General features: G+C 48.3%; 1 protein-coding gene across 4 annotated transcripts in view; it reads right to left on the bottom strand.

Annotated features, from left to right (window-relative positions):
- Positions 1 to 2,424: 2,424 nt before the first annotated feature.
- Positions 2,425 to 23,456, bottom strand: part of KSR1 (kinase suppressor of ras 1) — a 152,339-nt gene continuing 131,307 nt past the window's right edge. Inside the window, exons 16-21 of one of the 4 annotated variants that reach the window (XM_054689274.1) lie at positions 19,594 to 19,727; positions 18,816 to 18,947; positions 17,503 to 17,638; positions 10,679 to 10,812; positions 7,865 to 7,945; positions 2,425 to 5,973 (exon numbers count right to left, since the gene is read on the bottom strand). In XM_054689274.1, coding sequence (XP_054545249.1) covers positions 5,895 to 5,973; positions 7,865 to 7,945; positions 10,679 to 10,812; positions 17,503 to 17,638; positions 18,816 to 18,947; positions 19,594 to 19,727 — 696 coding nt within the window. In that variant the 3' untranslated portion in view covers positions 2,425 to 5,894. The remainder of the gene's footprint in view (positions 5,974 to 7,864; positions 7,946 to 10,678; positions 10,813 to 17,502; positions 17,639 to 18,815; positions 18,948 to 19,593; positions 19,728 to 23,456) is intronic. The other 3 variants (XM_054689273.1, XM_054689275.1, XM_037492061.2) reach the window with 3 other exon arrangements.

Genomic DNA, 23,456 nt, shown 5'->3' with positions numbered 1-23,456 from the left:
ACCCTCTGGTGAGTCTCACTCAGTCTAATTCTCTCCACTCGGCCACTCTTCTGCCTGTCTCTGACCCCCTTCTGCCGCTCATTCGGGTCCTGAAATTCTGGGAAAAAAATGCAAACCTCCAGACTGCGTTTAACTGACTCCCCTTTGTCAGATGCCTACTGTGTTTGTAGACTGGCAGCTCTTGCGAAGATGCGCAAGGTCAGCGAAGGGCTGCCTAGGCCATTGTGCATCAGGTAATCGAGGCAGGAGAGCTGCCCAGAGGAACCACCTCCCAAAAGGCAAAACTCAGCACTTACTGGGGCCCTGACCCTCAGCAAACATAACAAAGTCAGCATCTATTCGGATTCAAAATACGCCTTCCTTATGGCTCACAGTCATGCTGCGATTTGGCAGGAAAGGGGGTTCCTTTCCACCAAGGGGTCCCCCATCATTAATGCTAAACGTATCCTTAAGCTTCTAGCGGCCTTGCAGCTTCCAACTGAAGTCGCCATTATGCACTGTAAAGGACACCAACTGACAATTCTTATGTTACCACAGGTAACATGGCTGATGCAGCGGCAAGGGCTCCCACAACTGACTCTGCTGCAGACTCTGCCCCTATTCTCTCTCTATCTGTCCCCTCCATCACTCTGACTTAAGAGCCTAATGAACGCCAATTCCTGAATCCACTCTTCTTCCACTCCTCCTTGAGTGCAAAAATCTGGCAGATTGGGCCTCCCCTGGTGGCGCAGTGGTTGAGCACTGGGCTGCCAAGCTGCCCACAGCCTCTGCAGCGCTGGTTCGATCCCTGGCCGCCGGCGAGGGTCCCACATGGCACACAGACCTCTCCTGCCGCCCACTGCTCCCCTCAGTAGTGTACTTCGTCAGTTTGACTGTTCTGTTCTCCGCTCTGGCTCTGGTGAATTCTCTCACCCTCCCACACTTCTGATTGTACCCAGTGCTTGTATGTATAAATAAATAAATAAATAAATAAATAATAATAAAAAAAAAAGTCGGGCAGATATCTTCCCGTCATCAAACCCGTGCTCGCATGTCACCTCAAGGGGGACTTCGCCCACCTTCTTCTTTGGCGGCTCACCAACTGCGTGGACACTTACCTGGACAGGATTGGCAGGTTGATTTTTCTCACCTCCATACTCACAAAAAGGTTAAATACCTGCTAACAATGGCTAATACAATAAACAGGTTGGGTCGAGGTCTTCTTATAGCTAGAAAAATGGCTCAGGTAGTAACTGAGGCCCTTCGTAACCACATTATCCTGCGCTTTGGCCTCTTGAGTGCTTAGTGTGTGGCTGGCATATATAAATGTGCTTCGCTTGCATTAATGTGGTTCATTTTTGTTATTATGAAACAAGTACTATTATTATCTCCATCTTACTGATGAGGGAACTGAGGTTCAGGGATGAAAGAATAAAAATTGCCAGGGTCATCCCCCCAAAAAGTAATACTAAGCCTTCCTTATATTTTATTTATATAATTAATAAAATAGAATAACCTAGAAATTGTATGAAATTTCCAAGAATCAAAATATGGTATATTTTTAACGTTTTTTTAAATTTAAAGTATTACTTAAATTGGATAAATTTGCTTCAGAATAGAATGCTCACCTCTCCTTGCCCAAATCCCAGTCTCCACCTTGCCTACCTGTAGCCAAGCCCACCCCGGCCCATCCCAGATGCCCAGAACATAAATCTGATGATGGCCCTCGCCCACTCAAGAATGTTTAATGGCTCCTCGGGGGCACCATGCTAAAGCCTAAACTCTTGGGGGGAGGATCCACAAGGGGTCCTCTCCACATTCACTCTATTTCCCATTCATGACAGCTAGACTTGTGGTTTCCCAAGCACACCACGTGGTCTCAGCCTTTGCATGTGCCTGCCCTGCGGGGCAGTTTGCCCTTCCCTTGCTTATATACACCCTATTACTCAAGTTTCAAATCCTCTCCAAGTCCACCTCCTCCATGAAGTCTGCCAGGCAGACTGAGGGAGCCCTTCTTTGGGCCACTCACTGGTCCATGGCTAAAGGCAGCACTGCCGTTTTATGTGAGTCCAACACTCAGCAACACAATAGGTGCTGGATGAGCGGCCAGCCAGCAAGTTCCCTGACTTCTGATAGGGTGCCTGGAGCCAAGGCCATGGCCCAAGTTACTCCTGCACGAGTTACCCACCCTCAGCAGTGTCTCACCTTGGCCTCTCAGTGCCTCAGTCCCTCAGCTGACACCTCACAGTTCCTGCTTTGCTGCGTTGGCTCTCTGAGATGTGACTTAGGTGAGGTGATGTGGAAAAAGCACCTCCTGGCTCAGAGCAGGAGCCCCACAAATACTGGGGCCCTTCCTCTTCCACTGCTCTGTTTGCCCCACCCACAAAGCACTTCTCTCAACACAACTGCAGTGGATGCTCCTAGAAAAAAGGTGTAGATGACCAGTGCCTCATCCCCACCCCCAAGGCATCCAGAAGGCACAGGCACCTCCAGCAGAGACACGGGGTCTGGGTCTGCTCACGGGCTGTCAGTGTTAGGGGCTTCTCTGTGCTTCGTGCCTTTGGTGATTTTCTGTCTCTGTCCATCCTTATTTGGAACAATCTGCCTTCCCGGTCCCATGCCCAACTGCCCTCTAACTCTGGAAGGCGCTTGCAGAGGGGACTAAACCCCCAAGCCCTCCATTCCTACTTTCGTGCCTCCCATCTGAGCATCCCCCACACTCCCCCAAAACTGACCCAAACAGACACAAGCCCTGCTATGCGTTTATATAAACTCCAGACGTCCGGCATGGTCTGGTAGAGGCGAGTGCCAGTGGCGAGAAAAAACAAATACAGCACATTCATTCATACTAACCATTTTAATTTAAATTAATTTTTCTGGAGAGCAAATGAAGTTGTTAAAAAATATAAAAACTTTTATTGTACAAACTTTACATTCAAAAAAGCAACGTGCCTTGTGGCTACAGAAGACGCTGGATTTGGACAGAGGCGATCCAGGCTGAGCAAGTTCCTAATCCACTTCACATTTCTGTCTCCACACAGCCCCCCTCCCCATCAGTACAGACACCACAGGCTCACAGGGCACGCCCCTCCCTTCTGGGATCACAAGAGACTCCTTGAGGGAGCAGAGAGATCCAGGGCCCCACAAGACTCTTTAATCTGGTGACACCAGAGGTCAACTTTGCTCCTCGACTAACGGGGAACTCAAAACCTGGAGTTGGGGGTTAACGTGTGCTGTGGCTCTGGGGTTAAAGGCGGTGGGGACACAGCCCAGGGATAAGAGGTTGGGAGCTGGGGAGGGGGCCCTCAGGAGCCAAAGCTTGGGCTCTACTCTCAGAGGTGGGGCCTCTGCAGCCCCCAGAGTGCTCATCCAGGAGCCCCTCCCAGCCTTCTCCAACCACTTCACAGTTGGCCATGAGGGCTAAATTCACAGTAGCTGCCATCCTTCATGTGTTTCCAAGGCAGACGGGGAGAGCACACAGAAGGGCAAGCTTGTGCACCTACCCTCAATTCACAGTCACTTAAATCGGGGGAGCAGGGCACCACGTGGGGACACTTTCCTTGGGGGTCTCTCTCCAATGGCAGGTGGTGTAGAGACTCAGGCCCGCCCCTGGGGGTGGCCCAGAGCCTTGGAGAATGGGCTGTCTCCCAGGCCCTCAACTCCACCCTCAGGGCCCTCAGCACTAGCACAAGACACCACCTGTGCCCAAGGAAACCTGAACTAACCAGGAGAGACACTCCTGAAACAAACCCAGGTGACTTTCTGTGGCTGTCAGTAGCCCCGGCTGGGCAGAGTTGAGTCCACCATGCTCGGCTGCTGTCCAACCCCAGGTTCAGCGGTGTGTCCATGGTTCAGAGGGAAAAATGTGATACAGGGCCTCCCTGTTGGCGCAAGGGGTTAAGACGCAACCTATGGGGCTGTCTGCAGCCATTGTGACACGAGTTCAATCCCCGGCCAGGGAGCAACCCACATGGTGCAGCAGACCTCTCCTGTCTCGCGCACCGCTCCCCTGAGCAATGTATTTCAGTAGATCTGCCTCTTCTGCTCCCCACTCTGTCTCTGGTGAGTCCTCTCATCCCCCACACCTCTGACCTGTAACCCAGTTCTTGAATGCATGAATAAATAATTTTTTTTTTCAAAAGTCAAAAAAAAAAAAAAAATGTGATACAAACTGTGATCTCTGGAAAGCGGTGGGTGGTTGTGCAGGATCCCAACTTATTCTTAGCCAGAGGTGGTGGTCACACACCAAAAGGCTTTGGCTAGGGGAGGTTATGTAGATGGGGTGACCAGAACAGTCCCACAGTGGAGCCCCACAGAGCAGACCCACTGGCCGCAGCTCCTCTGTCTTCCTCCCCACACCGTGATCAGGAAGGGTCAGGCCTCATGGGAGGCCGGGCAGCTTGCATCCTGCACAGTTGTCCTTAGGGCTGGCTTCTGGGGCTTCTGGGAGAGGAAGGCAGCCTCATAGCTTTTGGCAGAGTGGTCCGTCTTCTATGATGTTCTGACTAGAGGAGGCTCTGAGAATGGGGAGCTTTGCTGGGTGGGAGAGTTACCTGCATCCTCCTCACCCCCCACCATAGCTCAACGCACAGCCACCGGACTAAGTCTGAATTCAACCTCGTCTCCACTCAGCACTCTCTGTCCTTTCATTTCTAGAGCACAGTATGTCTACTTATGGGCTTCTGTGCCATCTGGAACTTTTCTCTGTAAGTGGCAGCTTCTACGACAGGCAGGATGCTCTCACACCATGGACTGGCCCAAATCCCACTCCCTCCTACAGTTCCAGTGAACACAGGAAAGCCTGATTTGGTGCTTGGGAGGCTATGAAGATAGAGGGGCCTGCTCGGTAAGCCTGAATGAAAGGGTTGGGGGTATAGATCTCCCATCTTAGCTCACATCTCCACCCTGGGCAGAGGATCCTTCGGGAAGGTGAGGTGGAAGAGGTGGGCACTTCTGTGACCTCTGCATAGTGACGGTGGCTCCCAAAGGGCAGGTCACCCTCTGACTGGGAAGGGGGAGTTCAGAGACCCACTGAGCCCCTACTTCTCCCTCCCTTAACTTTCCTGTTCTCATCAAACCTTCATGGCATAGGCAGCTGCAGGGCTGGGCCTTGTTCTGGGGCCAATGTCAGGGACTGGGGTGTATCTAAAAACCTGGGCCCTCAGTTCCATCTCCTTGGCGCCTTCCTGTGGGTTTCCTGAAAACAATTTCTATACCAGCAGCGGGAAGTCAGGTGTGAAACAACAAAATCATTCCAGATGTTACACGGATTCTGTCTCCCAGTAAGTACAGGTTGGTTTATGGGGGTCAGAGGTGAACCAAAGCTCTCTGGGAACCCAAGGCCCCTAATCCAGCCCAGCTCTTAGCTGGGTTTCCTCCACCAGAGAGGGAAGACAGGAGTCCTTTTATAGAACACAGGAGATTCCCCACGGATGGGTTTTAGGGCCAATCTGGGGTCTGGCCAGGCCACATCCGGCTTGAGGTCCTCCTGACCCACCTGAGAACAGCCACGTCACAATGCTTCTCTTTCTTCTGGCCCAGAATGGGCCTCACCACCTGCAGGGTCCTCTTGGGGGGAGCAGGGAAGGTGGCCACTTCACCATCCCACTCAACACGTCTGTTTTTATTATTACCTACTGTAAAGCATCAGGTTCCCTCCGCAGAACCACACAGGTAAACATTCTCCGTCTTTGGGGACAAGAGGCTGCTGTAGGTATCACTTTAAGAAACAGACATGGTGCCAGCTCCTGGACCCAAGTTTTCCCGGCATAGTCTGAATTTAGGTCTTTTACTCCTGGTTTGCAGCGCTTAGGAGAGTGGCTGATGTTTCAAAGTGTCTTCTTTGTCTTGGTGGTGGTTTGGGTATTTTAGAAATACATTTAAGAAAGAAATCGGCAGAAAAACTGCATGGCCAGCTACATCTTTGGGTTACTGGACTCCAGGACGCCCAAGCCAAACCTTTCAAACCGGGGTACAACTTTGCTGCTGCTAATGCTGCAAAGAGGAACAAAAATAAGGATTATCGCCCTGCTGGTCTTGGTCAGAACAGGTGCCACTAGCTAGGGAGAGGTCAGTTCCAGCAGCTAAGCAGAGGGCCCTGCCCCACGGAGAAGCAGGAATGATGGCAGGGCCACTGGTTTCGCAGAGCTGCTCCTGGTCACGTGTGTCCGTGGGAAAGTGCCTCGGGCACACTCCCCGCTGCAGGGCAGTGGTTTTTTGATCTCCACCCCCAGCGCTTGGCATGTCATGCTTGGCATGCTCATAGCTACTGTGGGCTTATCAGGTTTGCCTTCTCCCAGCAGCCTAGGAAAGCTCTGGCTCTGAGCAGAATTGGGGGAGAAGATACCTGCCCCCCACTACAGAGCATGACATCCCATTGCCCTGTTGGAAATAGTCCTCAAACACGGGGTATTAGGGCCATCTGAGAAGCCGGCTGACATGTGGATTCAGAACCTGCCTCCAGAGACCCTGACTCAGGTCTTAGGGGCTGGGGAATCTGTACTGGGTGAGCAGTGTTGCTGGGGGTGGCCTATCAGCCACACCCTTGGCCAATATTTACTTGGGTTCTAGAACTTTCTCTCTATACTGGGCCAGAGTAAAGGGAGTAACTTTCAGGAGGAGGGGACAGAGCTTTGTTTTCATTAGTGTGCCTAGAGACAGGCCGTCCCGCCCCGTTTGCTTTAGGATAAGCCTCTAGCCTGGGCCTCTGAGGATACTGCCCTTCCCAGCTGGTCATCTCTCAGGGCAGCAGGACTGTGATGTCCACCCCCAGCCCAACAGGAGGTGTCTGGCCCTGGGCAGCTCTGAAATCATTCCATTCCTCCCTTGCAGAAGACCCCCCACGGGTTAACCGTCAAGCAGAACCCCCACCCTGTAGTGCCGACATCCCAGTGCACACAGTGGTGGCCTAAGTCTCACCCAGGTGTTAGTAGGGAGATGGGACCACCCAAACAAACCCCAGAGACCCCACAGAAGAAGAACTAGAGAGAAAGACGTCCCGTCCAGGAAGGCAGTTCAAAGGTCTGTTAGGGCCACCCCGGGAGGGCGGTCACTCAGGCACACGCAGGCTGCGCAGAGAGCTGGTTTTAAAAAGAAACAAAGCAAAAGAAGAAGTCTCAGGAGAAGATTGGAGCAGCAGAGATCATGTCCCCTGGGTTAGTGCCCGAGCCTGGGTTTGCATCTGAGCAGAAGTCACAGCAGCACTGGGTTGTTGATTAGGAGGAGGAAGCCCCAGGGCATGCAAGGCAGCCAGGCCTACAACCTACAGAGGAGAGACAGGGGAGAGAGCAGTGTCAGAACCCAAGTCTGGGGGGCGGCTGAGGGGGGCAGGGGAGTGGCAGAAGGAAGGGAACTCTCTTTCCCTACAGAGAAAGGAAGTCCCGTCTCTGTTCGAGATGGGCAATAGGGCCAGCTTAGACAATAACCGGGCACAAAGAGCCCCTCCCAGGGCCCCCCACGACAGTCATAGGGTTTATGCAGAGGATGGCCACAGGCCCATGGCCCCTCCTCACTGACAGCATCCCTGACCCCCTAGCTCTAGGCAGTAGCTCACTCCTGCTGCTCACTTCCCTTCCTCCAGCTCTGGCCAAGAGACCTGGGACTCAAAATAAAAGACCCGGGTTCTCTCCCCCAGGGGACTAGCCACTGTCCTCCATGGGGTGCGGACGGAGGCCCTGCCACATGCCGTGGGTCTTCTCTTGGTGTGAGAAATACCAGCCGGAGTGGCCTAGCTGGTGCCACGTCAGCTGTAAGAACGTGCCTTTGGTGCATGGGGATAAAACACACAAACGTGGGACAGCGGGATGTGAAGACAAAACAGGAAGCAGGATGTGCAGAGCGATAACCACAAACAGGCAGAGAATGAAGGAAATCACAGAAGACACACTATTCCTCCAGAACTGGACAGGAGTTCTTAAAGTCAGGGTGACCATAACGTCCTTTCCCGTAGTAGCGGCTCCGCCAGCGACTGGGAGTGCCAGGTGTGGGCAGAGCGCAGTCCCGCCGGTGATGAAGTCAGAGCCCAGCGCAGGCAGGTGAAGTGGGGTCGCAGGAACCAGGATGGCAGGGAGAGGGGGAGATGACAGACAGCCAGCACATCCGCCACCCCCCGAAAATAAAGCAACAAGGCCAATGAAAAAGAAAAGAGAAAATGAGAATTAGAGGCTGAGCACATACAAATGAAAATCATGAAGAGGAAGCGTGGATGCAGACTTATTGAGGTACGCTAGGCCTCTGCCTGTGAGGTCAGACTTGGTGCTCTAGGCATGAAACAACAACACCTTTGCATAAGAAATGAGAAGGTGGGATGACAGGGTTTTCAGGGAATCCAGAATCTCTCCTCAACATCAGCACCTAGCATAGGCTTGTCTTGTGTGGATGTGAAAACCAGGGCCCAGGTCCTTACATGAGGAGCCCAAGGTCTGACAAACCAGATCCTTGAACTTCCTCCAAATCCAGGAGAACCCCGGGCCCCCAGTCTCTGCCAGGAGAGTTTCTGCTCAAAACCTAGCTCTGAGGACCCTTTTTTAGGGACACTTCCTCAAGCTGCGTGGCAGAGGCCCCACCTTTGCTCCTGCAGAGGGTGTGCCTGTTCCGGCACTCAGCGTGTAAGCATTCCCTCATCTGCTTGACTCTAAACTCCACGCTGGGAGAGGCAGGCCTTGGCCTTCTGCCTCCCCAGATGGCAGCAGATACTTGGGAATGGCTGAGCAAAACCCACACATCGAGATGGCAACATCCTATTATGTCCTATTTCACTGGTTCCCAACCCATCTTAAGAGCATAGTTCTGAATCTAACAATGCATTATAAAATACTGTCTTCCCTAACCCTAGCTGTCATTCCTCCAGACTGTCTCTGCAACTGGCTTAAACCAGCAAAGTCTACCTTCAACAACTTCTCCTACTTCATCCTCTGGCTGGCAACCAGTGTGGGGCCTCCCCTTCTCGCCCCCTGCAGCTTGAAGCCAGTTTGTTTGTTTGCAAGACAAGGGCTGACAAACTACACCTAAACCATATATGGTCAAAAAAAGACTGGCAATTTTCAAAAGCTATACCCTTGTTCCCTTACCTCCCAAAAAACCACACCAGGAAACCGCACCACAAATCTAAAATATTTACAATCTGGCCCTAGGAGGAGGCTGCTGCCACGAGCCCTGGACAGTAGGTGTGTGATTCAGATGCAGCTTTGCCACCTGAAATGCATACATTAAGAGTGACTTTTGGGCCTCCCCGGTGGCACAGTGGGTTGAGCGCAGTGCTGTGAGGCTGTCTGCAGCCTCTGCAGTGCACGTTCAATTCCCGGCCGGTCAGGGAGAAACCCACATGGAGTGGCAGACCTCTCCTGCCTCGCCTGCTGCTCCCCTCAGCAGGGTCTTCAGAGTCTTCGGTCTGTCTGCCTGTTATGCTCCCCGCTCTGTCTCTGGTGAATTCTCTCACCCTCCTGCACCTCTGATCTGTACCCCAGTTCTTGTATAAATAGATAAAATCTTAACAACAACAACAACAAAAGAGTGACTTTTATGGGCCTCCCTGGTGGCGCAAGGTAACGTTAAGTCTCAGCACTATGAAGCTATTGGCAGCTACTATAGCATGAATTCGATCCCTGGCCAGGGAGCAGCCCACATGGTGCAGCAGACCTCTCCTGACTCACCCGCTGCTCCCCTCAGCAGTGTATTTCAGTCGATCTACCCATTCTGCTCCCCACTCTGTGTCTCTGGTGAATCTTCTCACCCCCCACACCTCTGGCCAGTACCCCAGCTCTTGTTTGCATAAATAAAAATCTTTTTTTAAAAAAATGGCTTTTGCTTTTCTAAAGAGTTGGGGGCTAGTCAGAACTCATAAAAACTACATGAAATCCAAGTTTCAGCATCCAGAAATGGAGCTTCATGAGAGCAGAGTCTGCCCATTGTCTGTGGCTGTCCCCATGCCAAAGGGCAGAGCTGAGTGGTGGTGACAGACACTGCACACAGTGGGTGTTTTGGCCTCTCTCTGCTGCTGGGCCCACTGCAAATCCCACTGATGGGTTGCAGCACAAATTCCTAGTGGCCAGCAATGCCTAAAATACTTCCCTTAGTCTTTAAAAGTTGGCCCAGCCCCAATCTTGGTGAAATCCCCACTTTTTAAAGTTGCAGAAACTGAGACCCAGAATAAAGAGGGGTTTCCCCAGATTCCCAAAGAGGGTTCAAGGTGGAGGTCTGTTTTTGGTACAGAGGGGTCAGAGGGGCAAAGAAAGAAGGAACAGGACAGAAATTAGAGAGCTGACAGTGGCCTCCCTGCCCAGTGGAGACCATCCCTGCTCCAAAGGGTGCAAAGGACTGTGTGATTAAACAGAAATGGGGCTGGGCTTCCAGTGTCAAAGCACCACACAGCTGGTGATGTTCCCATGGCAGGCGGCTGGTGTGGGGCTATAAAGCTCTGCCTTGAGTCTGTGCCATTTTAAGTAACAGCCACTGTGTTAGTGAGGTTCTGTACCCATGTGGCTCTGGCTCCCAATTAGCCCTGTCTGGCCCCACCCTAAGCAGAATCTTTTGGTCTAGCAATAGACTGAGCTCAGCAGAGGAGAACTAGTGACTGTGAGTCAACAAAAGGAATCTCTGGGTCATCTTCTTTGTGTATCCCCCGGATTAAAGTTTTGGGCAGAAACAGCTGGCAGTGCCCACTGAGATGCCTGGCCGGTCTGGCTCCCTGAGGGGTACTTACTCGGCAGACTTCCAGAAGTGCCCAGGGTGGGAAAGTCGCCGGTTCAGCTTGGGCAGTTTCTCCAGCATTTCCATCAGCAGCGTGAAGCTAGGCCTCTCCTCTAGGTCGAAAGCCCAGCAGGCAGACAAGATCTCCTGCAAGTAGAGCTGGCATTAGTAGGCATGACAGCTGGCTGGGAGCAGGGAGGGCACTATGCACAGGGTCCCTTCGATGTTCTCAAGGACCCCCCAGTTGGTGGTCCCTGGACATCCTGCAGACGTCAGATGACTGGGGTAGAACAGAGAAATAAGTGATATTCAGAAGCATTTGAAGCTTCCAATCAAAAAGGAGGCACAGGAGGTTGAGCGCAGCGCTGTGAAGCTGTCTGCAGCCTCTGTGGTGCCAGTTCGATCCCCGCCAGCCTCGGAGCAACCCATATGGTGAGCAGACCTCTCCTGTCTCGCCCGCTGTTCCTCTCAGCAGTGTATTTCATCAATCTGCCTGTTCTGTTCCCTGCTCTGTCTCTGGTGAATCCTCTCACCCTCCTGCGCATCTGGACTGTACCCTGGCTCTTGTATAAATAAAATAAATTAAAAAAAAATAAAAGGAGGTACATGAACTTGGCCACTCTTTTCCAGACCTTCCTGGAACAACAACAATGAAGTCCAATGATTTCATTAACAGGTAATAAGGAAATCAGAAATGGAATCATTGATTTTTTTATAATGGAAAATTGTTGACAGGTGAAATGTAACACAGAGCTTGAGCCTTGGCCTTAAGGCTCAAGGAAGCTGGGAGAGACGAGCAGGACAAATACAGGGTAGTGGTTGAGAATGAATAGAACAGATGTCTCAGTTGCCCTTTCTCCTAAGTAAAACCTTCTAACACTGGCATTCTGTTGTCTATTCTTAGGATCCATATATACACACACACAGATAGATACCTATATATTATATATCTATATTTATATCTATCTAGCTATCTATCTCTCTATATATCTATATAGACAGCAGACCTATGTGCTTTTGCTTCAGAACTAGGTGTGAGAAAATGGGCCTGCACATACTACCAGGTAGAAAGCACTTATGGGAAAGGGCAGAAAGTGCACATCCATGTAGACTCAGCAGCTCAGGTTCTTGTTATGAAACATGACTAGACCTCATGAGGTTGCTCGCCATGCCAGGAAAACAAGAGACCAAAGGTGAAGCAATTACAACACCAACTGTGGAGGAAATCGTGTGTGTGTGTGTGTGTGTGTGTGTGTGTGTGTGTGTGTAGAATCAACTCTATCTGTCAAACAAAAACAGGGTACAACAGAAATCAACAAATAAGCAATATAATATAGTAATATAACTTCTGAAACATCATTAGGTAGAAATACTAGAAGATAAAATCAAGGAAATTCCCCAAATTGTGGACCCAATTTAGATAAGGATTGAAAATATGAAGGTAAAAGACACAGAAGCTCACTTAGAATTCTATCAAAAGGGAATTTCCACAAGAGAAAAAGATGCTATAGAATAGGGAATTACCTAAAACTACCTAAAACATACAAGAAAAATTTCCAGCCATTTTTAAGGAAACAGAAATCTTTAATTGAAAAGGTCCAATTAGGGCCTCCCTGGTGGCTCAAGGGGTTAAGATAACAACCTATAAAGCTAGCTGTAGCCACTGTAGCATGAATTCAGTCCCCAGCCAGGGAGCTACCCACATGGCTCAGCAGACCTCTCCTGCCTCGCCCGCTACTTCCCTCAGCAGTGTATTTCAGTCAGTCTGCCTGTTCTGTTCCCAACTCTGCCTCTGGTGGATCCTCTCACCCCCCACAACTCTGGCCTGTACCCCAGTTCTTGTATGTATAAATAAATCAATCTTTAAAATAAAGCCCAATTAAGGGACCTCACTACAAAAAGGAAAAAAAAAAAACCTATTCACAGATATATTTTTATGAATATAAAGGATAAAGAGAAGAGTCTAGGTATTTCCAGAAAGAATAAAACAGGGTATCTTTAAAGGGTTGAGAATTAGACCAATGCCACTTTTCTCAAAAATGCACTGGGCACTTCGTAGACAGCTGTGTAAAATCTTTATGGTCTGAGGAACAATTATTATGAATCTAGAATTTACTCCTAGTTTGAGGACAAAATAAAGGCTTTTTTAAGGTATGCAAGGATTCAAATATCTCCTATGCACCCACTGTGAGGCTGTTGCTTCAGATTACACTCTCAATTTGCTGGAGTGCAAAATGGGAAAGAAATGGGAAGATGAGATACAAGGTATTGTAGCTGATCCAGGAATGAATGAAAAAGAGAAAAAAAAAAAAAACCCACAGAAGAATGACAGCTCTGCAGCAGGCCAAAGATTCCATTGATTCAAATGGTAAGAAATTAGTTGGTTCCAAAAAGAACAGAACAGATTCTATTCAATAAGCAGAATGTAGAAGGAGCAGCAAGACCTCAGGAAAATGGTAATGGTGTTTGTTTCTTTTTTCAACAAGAAAAAAAAAAAAAAGAAAGGCAATTAGAAACTACAGGAGAAACCTAAAACTGTACAAGAAAGCTGCATTCCAAACGTAAAGCCAACAAAATTGTGTACTTTTAAGTAACTGATAGAATGGAAGAAAGGTAGGAAAAAATGTAACCCAGTGAACAAGTACTTCATCAGCAGCTAATGGCAACTATAATCTCTTATAATAATATAGTACACACTATTTATTGTAATCTCACATTTAGCCCTAAGCTATAGATAACATATAGAAGATTTAATTAAACCATGAGAAAAGGAAGTCAACCTTAACAATTAAAGAGAAAGATGATGGAAGTTGAGCAGGGGAAGGAGCAGGGGGTTGAAGAGGAAGAGTTGATAGAACAAGAAGTTGGTTTTTTGAAGAGTCCTTTCTGGGGCAAGGCACTGCTGATTTTCATTAAAAATCCTGGCCTTCTGATATCTTCCAGTGCATACTAACTCACTGTTTCTGTCTCAACAGATAAAGCAGCACTGGATGGTGAACATTCAGCCATGAGGCTGGAGGGACAGAGAGAGGTGCTCTCCCTGCTTTTGATTATGATTCAAATTTTTTTTCCCCTTTGACCAATACCCATTCCGCCCTCCAACAGCAAAATGTTAAAAAGAGAAAACACTGAACAGGAACACAACTCTGCTGAATCAGAAGCAGGCTGCTAGAACATGTTCTTTGTCCCCAATTCCCTACTCCCTAGCCCTAAATCTATTCTTAAAAGGCTTCAAAGGGCCCATAATGCACTCTAAAAAATTCCAATTAATTCAGGACTCTGTGGACTAGAATTATTTGAGGAGCTTTATATAAAAATAAGGAGGTGGAAGGGTAGGCTAAATGGGTAAGGGGGATCAAAAGATACAAACTTCCAGTTATGAAATAAATAAATCCTGAGGATCTAGTGACTATGGCTTGTTGACTATAGCTAATAATGCTGTAATGTACATTAGAAAGTTGCCACGAGGGTAGAAGTTCTCATTACAAGAAAAAAGTTTCTAACTATGTGCTATAAAAGAGATTTACTAGACTTATTGTGGTGATGATTTTGCAAATAGTATAAATAGCAAATCATTATGTTGTACATCTGAAACTAATGTTTGCCTATCAGTTTTATTTTAATTAAAAAAAATTAAAATTAAAAAAATTAACTGTGACATTAGTCCTAATCCAGGCCAACTTCTCTGGCAGAATCCCTGTCCTCAGTATTTTTTTTTTTTAAACTTTTTTTATTTATTTTTTTTAAATAATAAATTTTATTTTTATATTCCCCATACAATTGCAACCCCCCCATTCTGATCCCAATCCCTCCCCTCCCGCCCCCCACCCCCCAAAAGTGTCTCTGGTTCATAGTTTTTTGTTGATTTTGATTTTCACTTTCTTATAGTTATTCATTTTCCTGGTCCCTTATTTAAGTTTTCTAGATTCCTGCTATGAGTGAGACCATCTGGTATTTTTCTTTTTCTTTCTGGCTTATTTCGCTGAGCATGATCCCTTCCAGCACCATCCATGTTGCTGCAAATTGCATGTGTTTATCTTTTTTGAATGCTGAGTAATATTCCATGGTGTATATGTACCACATCTTCTTGATCTAGTCATCTATTTTTGGGCATTTGGGTTGTTTCCAAAGCTTAGCTATTGTAAACAGTGCTGCTATAAACATAGGGGTGCAGGTGTTCTTTGGAATTGATGTTTCTGTGTCCTTTGGGTAAATACCTAGGAGTGGAATTGCTGGATCATATGGAAGCTCTATGTTTAGTAGGTCCAGAAATCTCCACACAGCTCTCCATAGTGGTTGTTGTCCTCAGTATTTTTTAAGAAGTTCTTGATGGTTCTGATTTACAACCAGTGTTAAGACCACAGATGGGCTCTATATTCTGTCCCTTTACCTCCTTGAAGACAGCATTTAACACTCAGCTCTGACTATGCACACAGAAAGGGAACTGAGATGGTTGCCAGGAGGGTAACTATTTAATATGACTATTTTTCTTTCTGATATAACAAATACATATACAGGGCCTTTCCTGGTGGCGCAGCGGTTGAGCACTGGGCTGCAAAGCTGCCCACAGCCTCTGCAGGGCCGGTTCGATCCTGGCCGCTGGCGAGAGTCCCACATGGAGCGCAGATGTCTCCTGCAGCGCCCGCTGCTCCCCCAGCAGTGTATTTCATCAATCTGCCTGTTCTGTTCCCCGCTCTGGCTCTGGTGAATTCTCTCACCCTCCCATGCTTCTGAGTGTACCCATTGCTTGTATAAATAAGTAAATAAATCTTTAAAAAAAATACATATACATACTCTGATTATACAAAATGTCCTGATTAACTTTATTGTAAAAGGTAAAAATTACCTAAATGTCCAACAACAGAGAAGTAGTTACATTATGGTGTAGCCATAGGCCAGAAGGATAGACACACTGAAAAGTAAAGATGTGTCAAAGATTCAAGATAAGGAGCATAATAAAAATGCCATGTGGGAAAATAGATTTTTAAAAATCAGCTACATATGACATTGATTTTGTTGAAGTTATTTTTAAAAATATATTTCTTAAAAAGCATGGAAGGCAATAGCTGCTTCTATTGCTATCTGAGCTGTCCCAACAGCCAGGAGTCCAAACCCTACCCTTTGAGCTCTGGTCTATGGTCAAGAAGGATGAGCCCCACCCTGGTGTTGCACGGGTTAAAGACAGCACTATCAAGTTATTGCCAGCCACTGCAGCACTAGTTCGATCCCCGGCCGGCTAGGGAGCAACCCACATGGCGCAGCAGACCTCTCCTGACTCACCTGCTGATCCCCTCAGTGGATCCTCCTGTTCTGCTCCCCACTCTTTCTGTTGAATCCTCTCACCCCTCACACCTCTGGCTTACACCCCAGTTCTTACATGCATGCATTCGTAAATATTAAAAAAAGAAGAAGAAGAAGAAGACGAAGATGAAGAAGAAGAAGAAGGACGAGCCCCAGAGCACCTGGCGGGCACTCATCACCCACCCCAAGAAGAGCCATGTAGGCGTTCTCCTGTGGGGATACCAGACAAGCAGATGACAGGGACGCTGAGAAGTAAAGCACATCACCTACAATGTCATTAATGAGCCTTCCATTAATGCCCTGCATGCTTGCTGCCAGCCAAAGGAGAAAATGTTAGGATCTATTGAGATCTTGAGGAAGGTGAGGTTGAAATCCTCCCTGAGTCTGTCTCAGAGCTTGCAGGTGTGATCCTGCCAACACCGCTCACAACAAGAAACACGCAGCCCAGCTAGACCTTAACCTGACAAGCACCAGGGGCTTGTCCAGACACTTTCATTGCCGCCTAGATACTGTTTATCTATTACAAGGAGACTGATATGCTGCAATGCAGAGAAACTATTCAGTCTCATGCCTTTTGGCATTTTGAAAAGAAATTTTGTTGTGGCAATTGATTTGCTCTTTTTTAAAAAAAATTTATTTATTTATTTATTTATTTATACAAGCACTGGGTACAGTCAGAAGCGCAGGAGGGTGAGAGAATTCACCAGAGCCAGAGCAAGGAGCAGAGCAGGCAGAAGGACCGAAGTACACTGCTGAGGGGAGCAGCGGGCGGCAGGAGAGGTCTGCGCGCCATGTGGGACCCTCGCCTGGTGGCCAGGGATCGAACTGGCGCTGCCGAGGCTGTAGGCAGCTTCACAACCCAGCGCTCAACTGCTGCGCCACCGGGGAGGCCCCCAATTGATTTGTTCTTGAAGGACTGAGAAAACCATTATGGAGAGAAGGATCTGATGCTATCACCCTAGTGTTTGTACTTTGCAAAATGATTACCTACTTTGATGTAAGTAACACATGGGGCTTTAGTCTTTTTTTCATCTCGCAACTCATTTAAAGCCATTATTTTAATATCCTTCCAGATTTTTTTTTTTTTACATAAAAAGTGAACAATGAGTGGCTTCCCTGGTGGTGCAGGATTAAAGTCTCAGCACTCTGAAGCTATCACCAGTCATTGTGGCATGAGTTTGATCCCCAGCCACGGAGCTGACCCATATGGCTCAGCAGACCTCTCCTGTCTCACCCACTGCTCCCCTCAGCAGTGTATTTCAGTAGATTTGACTTTTCTGCTTCTCACTCTGTCTCTGTCTCACCCCCTGCACCTTTGGCCTACACCCCAGTTCTTGTATGCATGAAAAAAAAAAAATCTTAAAAAAAAAAAAAAGTGAACAGTGGGGTGATAAAGAACATGGCTTTTAAACTGCAGCAAAGGGGCCTGCCTGGCACAAACCTGCATCTCAAGTGAGTGACCGCAGGGCAGCTGTGTTGTTTGCCCTGTCCCACCCTCAAGCCCTATTCCTTCTCCAAGAGCAGGTGGCTACTCACGGTGACTTCCTTCCCCAGGCTGACAGACGCCAGAACACGCTTCATTCCCTCTCCACTTCCAATCTGCCAGATCAAGGCCTCTGCTGCTTGGTTCTTAAAAGGCCAGTCTCTTGCTTGCAGCTCATACCAAACAGTCCTGTGGAGGCAGACCCAGCACACCACCTGAGCTCCTGGATTGCTCCCAGCTCACGCGCAGGAGCCCCTGGAGCTGCAATGCCAGGAGCCCAGCCAAAGAATCCAGCGTCTCTCTCGGCCTTCCCCACAGCCAGGTTCCAGGGAATGCTGTGATGGCATCCTGGTAGCTCCCCCAGGTGCTAGTGGGACCCTGAGGCCCTGTCCTCCCCTCTTGGAGTTGGGCTTCCACTTTCCAGTGACACAAAGTCTGGGGCAGTAAGGCTCTAAGGAAAGCCTTGCAGGTCATTCTGAGCAGAACATGAACACCAGCTCCCCACTTTCTTGCTTCAAGTTCCTGGTACAACTGTTAAAGCCAGTGGGCCTGATGCCTTTGTCCAAGACTGTTTGAACAGGAAGAGAAATACCAAGTCCAGTGCCTGGCACACGTGGTGCTTGGGAAATGATGCAGGTAAACGTCAGGGGAAGGAAAGAACACCCCAGAGGGAAGATACTGGGAGGTTACAGGGCAGCTGCAGGTGAGGCCTTCCTCAGCCTCTGCCAGGACCTTCACCTTTCTTAACCTTAGCCCTTCTCTGTTAGACCCACACAGCCCACGCAGGGGCCACTCGTCAGATGGGGCGATAAAGCAGCTGACAGGGGGCAAGTGGAACCCAGATGTCCTGTCAATGTGAACTACACACCAGACTTTGAAAACTCTGTAGGTTAAATTATCTCATTAGTTTTGATCACATGCTGAAATGATAGTATTTCAGATATACTGAAGTAAATATTAAAATTGATTTCACATGTTTTTCTTTTTAATGTGGTTAAGAGAAAGCTTTATCTATTTGGTTCATGTTGTATTTCCATATTTTGATTTTTCTTTTGGTTAGTTTTGGAGGCTGGCTGGCAGGATACCCATTCTCCCAGAGGAACAGTTCTCTAAACTCGGGTGGATGTCCTCAGGGGGCAGTGAGTGAGGCTGACACCCAAAGTTAGGCATTTTATACAATTAACTAATTAGCTCCCATGAAACAATTCCTCTGGGGATGTGCCATTATTCTCCCCATTTTACAGGTGAGGAAAGAAAAGGTCAAGCAGCAGAGCCAGGGTTCAAAGTCTGCCTGCCCCAGTGGCCAGCAGGGCCCTCTTTTCTGGCCACTTTGTCCCAGGAGGAGGGACACCAGGGGCCTGCTCACCCAAACGCATAGACGTCAGCAGCTTTGGAGAATGGCAGCTGATCCTCGTCCTTCCCAGGGGTCATCTCACGCACGATCTCAGGGGCCAAGTAGCACAGCCAGTCATGTGACAGCTTCAGCTGGTTTTCACGCCTGGAGGGCAAGAAGCCAGGGCAAGGGCACAGGCCTTTCAGCTGGCAGCAAGGAGGCCGCCTGGCACACATCTGCCCTGGGGACCCACATGCCACCCACCACCCACATACCACCCATCGCCAAGAAGGCAGAATGTAGATTCTGCACTTGCAAAAGCACCAATGCTTTGTGGGAATGCCACCAAAGGCGACCACCAGGTTTTCCTAGGAGAGGAAGCCAAGATGGATAATGGCAAGGAGTTGCGCTCTCCTGTCTCCATGCAGGAAATCACATCTGCCTGTGGGCCTCACAACTCAGCTGGGGCTCTCATTCTTCTGGGGATCCCTGAGATTCTGGGGGATGTGAACCCTGGTCTCCTGCCCAAGTCAGTGAGCACACAGGGCAAGTGTGAGCAAGGGGACCCAAAGTCCCTGGGGATCTGCCTATGAAGCAAGAGCTATGACAGACCTACGTGGCACTCAAAGCTGATTCTGGACCAGAACCACAGGATAGGCCCAAAGCAAACCTGGGTTTTCCTACAGGGAGGGCTACCCCTCAGGAGTACAAGGCAAGAGTACTTGTACACCAGACCTCGGTGGGACCTCAAGGCCCACCCAGCACCATCCAGGTCCTCCCCATTCTGTTCAGCCACCCAAGGCCAACTCACCGTCCCTCTCGGACCACACCCGATATCCCGAACAGCCCAAAGTCTGTGATGACCACTTTGCCATTGTCGTAGAAGACATTCTTGGATTTAAGATCTTTGTGCACGATGCCCTTGGCATGTAGATACCCCATGCCCTGGAAGACAGCGAGTCTCATGTCAGGGTGTGACGTTAGATTTATAGGAAATTACAGACGTTTGGTCATTCAGATGACCAAAATATATTTCTTGCACCTATTTTTTGTCACCCCCAAAAGTCTTGGGATGTCCTAAGTGTTGAGAATATTAAAGATGTATTTTTTTTTTTTTTGTAGGATTTATCCATTTATTTACACAAGAACTGGGGTACAGGCCAGATGCGTGGGAGGGTGAGAGGATGCATTGGAGACAGAGCGGGGAATAGAACGGGCAGACTGACGAAATACACTGCTGAGGGGAGCAGTGGGCATGACAGGAGAGGTCTGCCGCGCCATGTGGGACCCTCCCAGGCTGGCGGGGATGGAACCAGCACTGCAGAGGCTGCGGACAGTTTCACAGAGTGGCACTCAACCTCCTGTGCCACCAGGGGAGGACCTAAAGATGTCTTTTGCTAAGTTAATGATGGTAACTTCTAGAAAATACTTAAGAATGGGGGCAGATTGCCATGGAAACCAACAATGGAAACCTCCAGTCCCACCCCACATCCACTGATGCATTCAATCACCAGTGGCCAAGAAGTTAATCAATCATGCCTATGTAATAAAGCCTTCATAAGAGCACCAAGGAGAAGCTGCGTCCCCACTGGGGGACCATTGTGCTTCCACATGCCATTGTGCCAAACCCCAAGCTTCATAAGGACAGAACCTCCTTTGTTCCAAGACCCTATGGTGATTTATTTCCTTTAGTGTCCTTTGTAATAAATTGGTGATCTTGTGAGCAGATGGGTTTCCTGAGTTCTGTGTGCCATTCTAGCAGATTAATCAAACCATACTACTTGGGTGTCCTGGGAATCTCTGATTTATAGCCAGTTGGTCAGAAGCACAAATAATCATCGGGGCTTGCAATGGGACCTGAAGTTTGAGGAGATCATCAAGAGAACCTCCATCTGTAGCTGATTGCACAGAACCACCTGGGTCTCATAACCAATGTCTGAATTGGAACCCTTAACTTAGGGGATATGATGCTATCTCCAGGGAGCAGAATTGAGTTGAAGTCTCAGATATCCTGTGGGTGCCTGAGGATTGCCTGTTTGTGTGGAGAGGCCTACCCACATACCTGCCTTGGAAATTGGTCTCAGGACATCAACACCACAGCAGGGGAGGGAAATGAATGACAATGACTAACTTGGATCCAGTCACCCAGCTGGATGTCTTACCTAGATTCATTCTTCCCCTCATTCAGTCTTCACACTCCTATGCTGTACCATGGTATTCACTTTACAGATGAGGAAACCAAGTTGCTTGCCCCAGATCACACATACTTGAGATCAGCAATGATCTAACCCCAGGTCAGTCTGTGCTCTTTGTACTCTGACATGCTGCCCAGCATCCACTTGCTGTTTGGAGAAGGAGTGATATATGCAGAGGTGAAGGACAGGGAATACATAAAGAAAGGTGACCCCATAGAGGATCTGGGGTTACTATCAGGCATTTGCACAGTTGGCCTCTCCTCTCAGGCTAGGCAAGAGTTTGGCTGGGGAAACTAAGAGTAGTCCCCACAAAGTGTCCCCAAGTTCAAGTGGTCCCAATATCTATGTGGTGGAAGTGAAACTGAGATCAGTTTGTTCTTAGACTCCTAAACCACACAAAACCTATCTAACTCCCCTTAGAATGCTTGTTTGAACTTGGCTCTGGCCTCACTCCTGCATGGCACCTCAGGATCTGGCTGCTGGTGGCTTTTGCTGGCCCAGGAGGCTGAGCGGGAAAGGGGTCCAGCCTGCATCTTAGAGGACAGGAATCGTGGTGGGTAGAGTCTCAGCTTGGAAGTGGGGGATTTACTCGTGCCTGGGCCAAATGCTGGCAGTGGGAGGCAGCACGGCGATGCTTGTGAAGATGACAGGAACATGCAGAAGTAATTGATCGTAAGCTGCTTTTCAATCAGCCAGAACCAAGAAACTGCTAAGGTGGAAGCAAAATTACTCCAAAAAACCTCTTCAGATGGGTCAATTTGAATCTAACCAATCAAACTCTGCCAAGCTCAAAACTTCCTCATTCCAACTTTCTTTTTTCTCTCTTCCTCTGCTTCCATAAAACCAAGCTTAGCCCCATATCAGTGACAGATTTGAGCCTCACCTCCTGTCTCTTTGTAGACTCACAGAAGCTCTTTTTTTTTTTTTGTCTCTTTGTAGACTCATGAGAAGATCTTTTTTTTTCCTTCAAAGGCTGCTCATCGTCTTGGATTATACATGCGGTAGGCAGCAAGCCCTTTGCTCAGTAACAAGAATCCTGGACCAAGACTGAAATCTGGGGTCTGAGCTCCATCTCAGGAGCCAAACAGAGCCAAAAACCACACCTTGGGTTGTAAAGGAACCAGCTCGGTGACTGAGAAGAAGTCATTGTACCTCTCTTGTTTATAAAACAGGTGGATGGCCTCAAAAAGCCAGTTCAGAGAGACAAGATTTAAAGGACCCAGATCTGGCACACAAACCCTTCTCCTTTCCCATGATCTCAGTGTTTCCAGCATTACCCACAGAATTCCTCTAATCAAAGACCAATCAAAGTAACAGAGATAATTACAAAAGGAAGGGGCTTCAAAGTTCCCAACAGACGAACGAAGGAAGGAGACAGTTTTCCAGGAGGACAGAAACCAAATAAGCCAGAACAGAGGCAGCTTCCAACTCTGCAGCTCTGAAAAGCTTTGAGTAACTTTTCTCTTCTGCCTGCGAGTCTCAGAAGCTCATTGGTCATGACTCAGCCAGTTATCAACCAGGCGCTCTGCCCCCCGCCCCCCACCCCGTGTTCTGATAATAAAGAGGGAAAACAGGGCCTTCCTTGGTGGCGCAGGCGGTTGAACGCCGCGCTGTGCAGCTGTTCACAGCCTCTGCAGTGCCAGTTCGATCCCGGCTGGCCAGCATGGGTCCCACATGGTGCAGCAGACCTCTCCTGTCTCGCCCGCTGCTCCCTTCAGCAGTGTATTTCAGTCAGTCTGCCTGTTCTGTTCCCCACTCTGTCTCTGGTGAATCCTCTCACCCCCCCATCTCTGGCCTGTATCCCGGTTCTTGTATAAATAAATAAATAAATAAATAAATAAATAAATAAATCTTAAAAAAAAAAAATAAAGAGGGAAAACAGTTTGGGAAAAAGGTGCAAAGGAAGAGACAAAGGGAATAAGGCCAGCAAGTTTGGGGACAACACGAAGTAGGTAATACTCTACAGCTCCCTCCACCTTCTCTGAAATGAGGCAGGTGGCAAATGGAGGCAGAAAGTGATATCTGGGTTTGGGACTTCACAAGTTGAGCTCACTAGTTTAGCTAGATGGAAATGACACATGAAGTCTTGGTTTATCTACAAAAGTCATCGTGGCTTTTATCATTGTGGCTTCTCCTTCCAGAAAACACACCAAAAATGGACAGAAGAAGTGGGGGAAATACAAAAAAAAAAAAAAAAGGATAGGAGGTGGGAGACAAGGAAACAGAACAACAAAAAAGGGGCAAAAACTTGGTGGGTGCTGAAACAGAAAGTTTTCAAAAAACACAAAAACAAGAAAAGAAGAGGCCTACCCAGAAGCATTCTCGTTTTTTGTTTGGCCTCTCTGTTGCTCAACGAAAGCAAGAAGGAAACTCTTATTTAATTACTTAAGAAAAGGTGAAAGGAAAGAAAAGGTTGCCTGAGTCTGATCTAGAGAAACATAGACTTGGAAACTGAAGGCAGAAAGGGTACTTTCACGCC

Source organism: Talpa occidentalis, unplaced genomic scaffold (genome assembly GCF_014898055.3).
Source record: "Talpa occidentalis isolate TD23 unplaced genomic scaffold, MPIMG_talOcc4v2.1 talOcc4.7, whole genome shotgun sequence".
In the NCBI taxonomy this organism is placed as follows: domain Eukaryota; kingdom Metazoa; phylum Chordata; class Mammalia; order Eulipotyphla; family Talpidae; genus Talpa; species Talpa occidentalis.
This window is presented reverse-complemented; position numbering and strand designations above follow the sequence as displayed.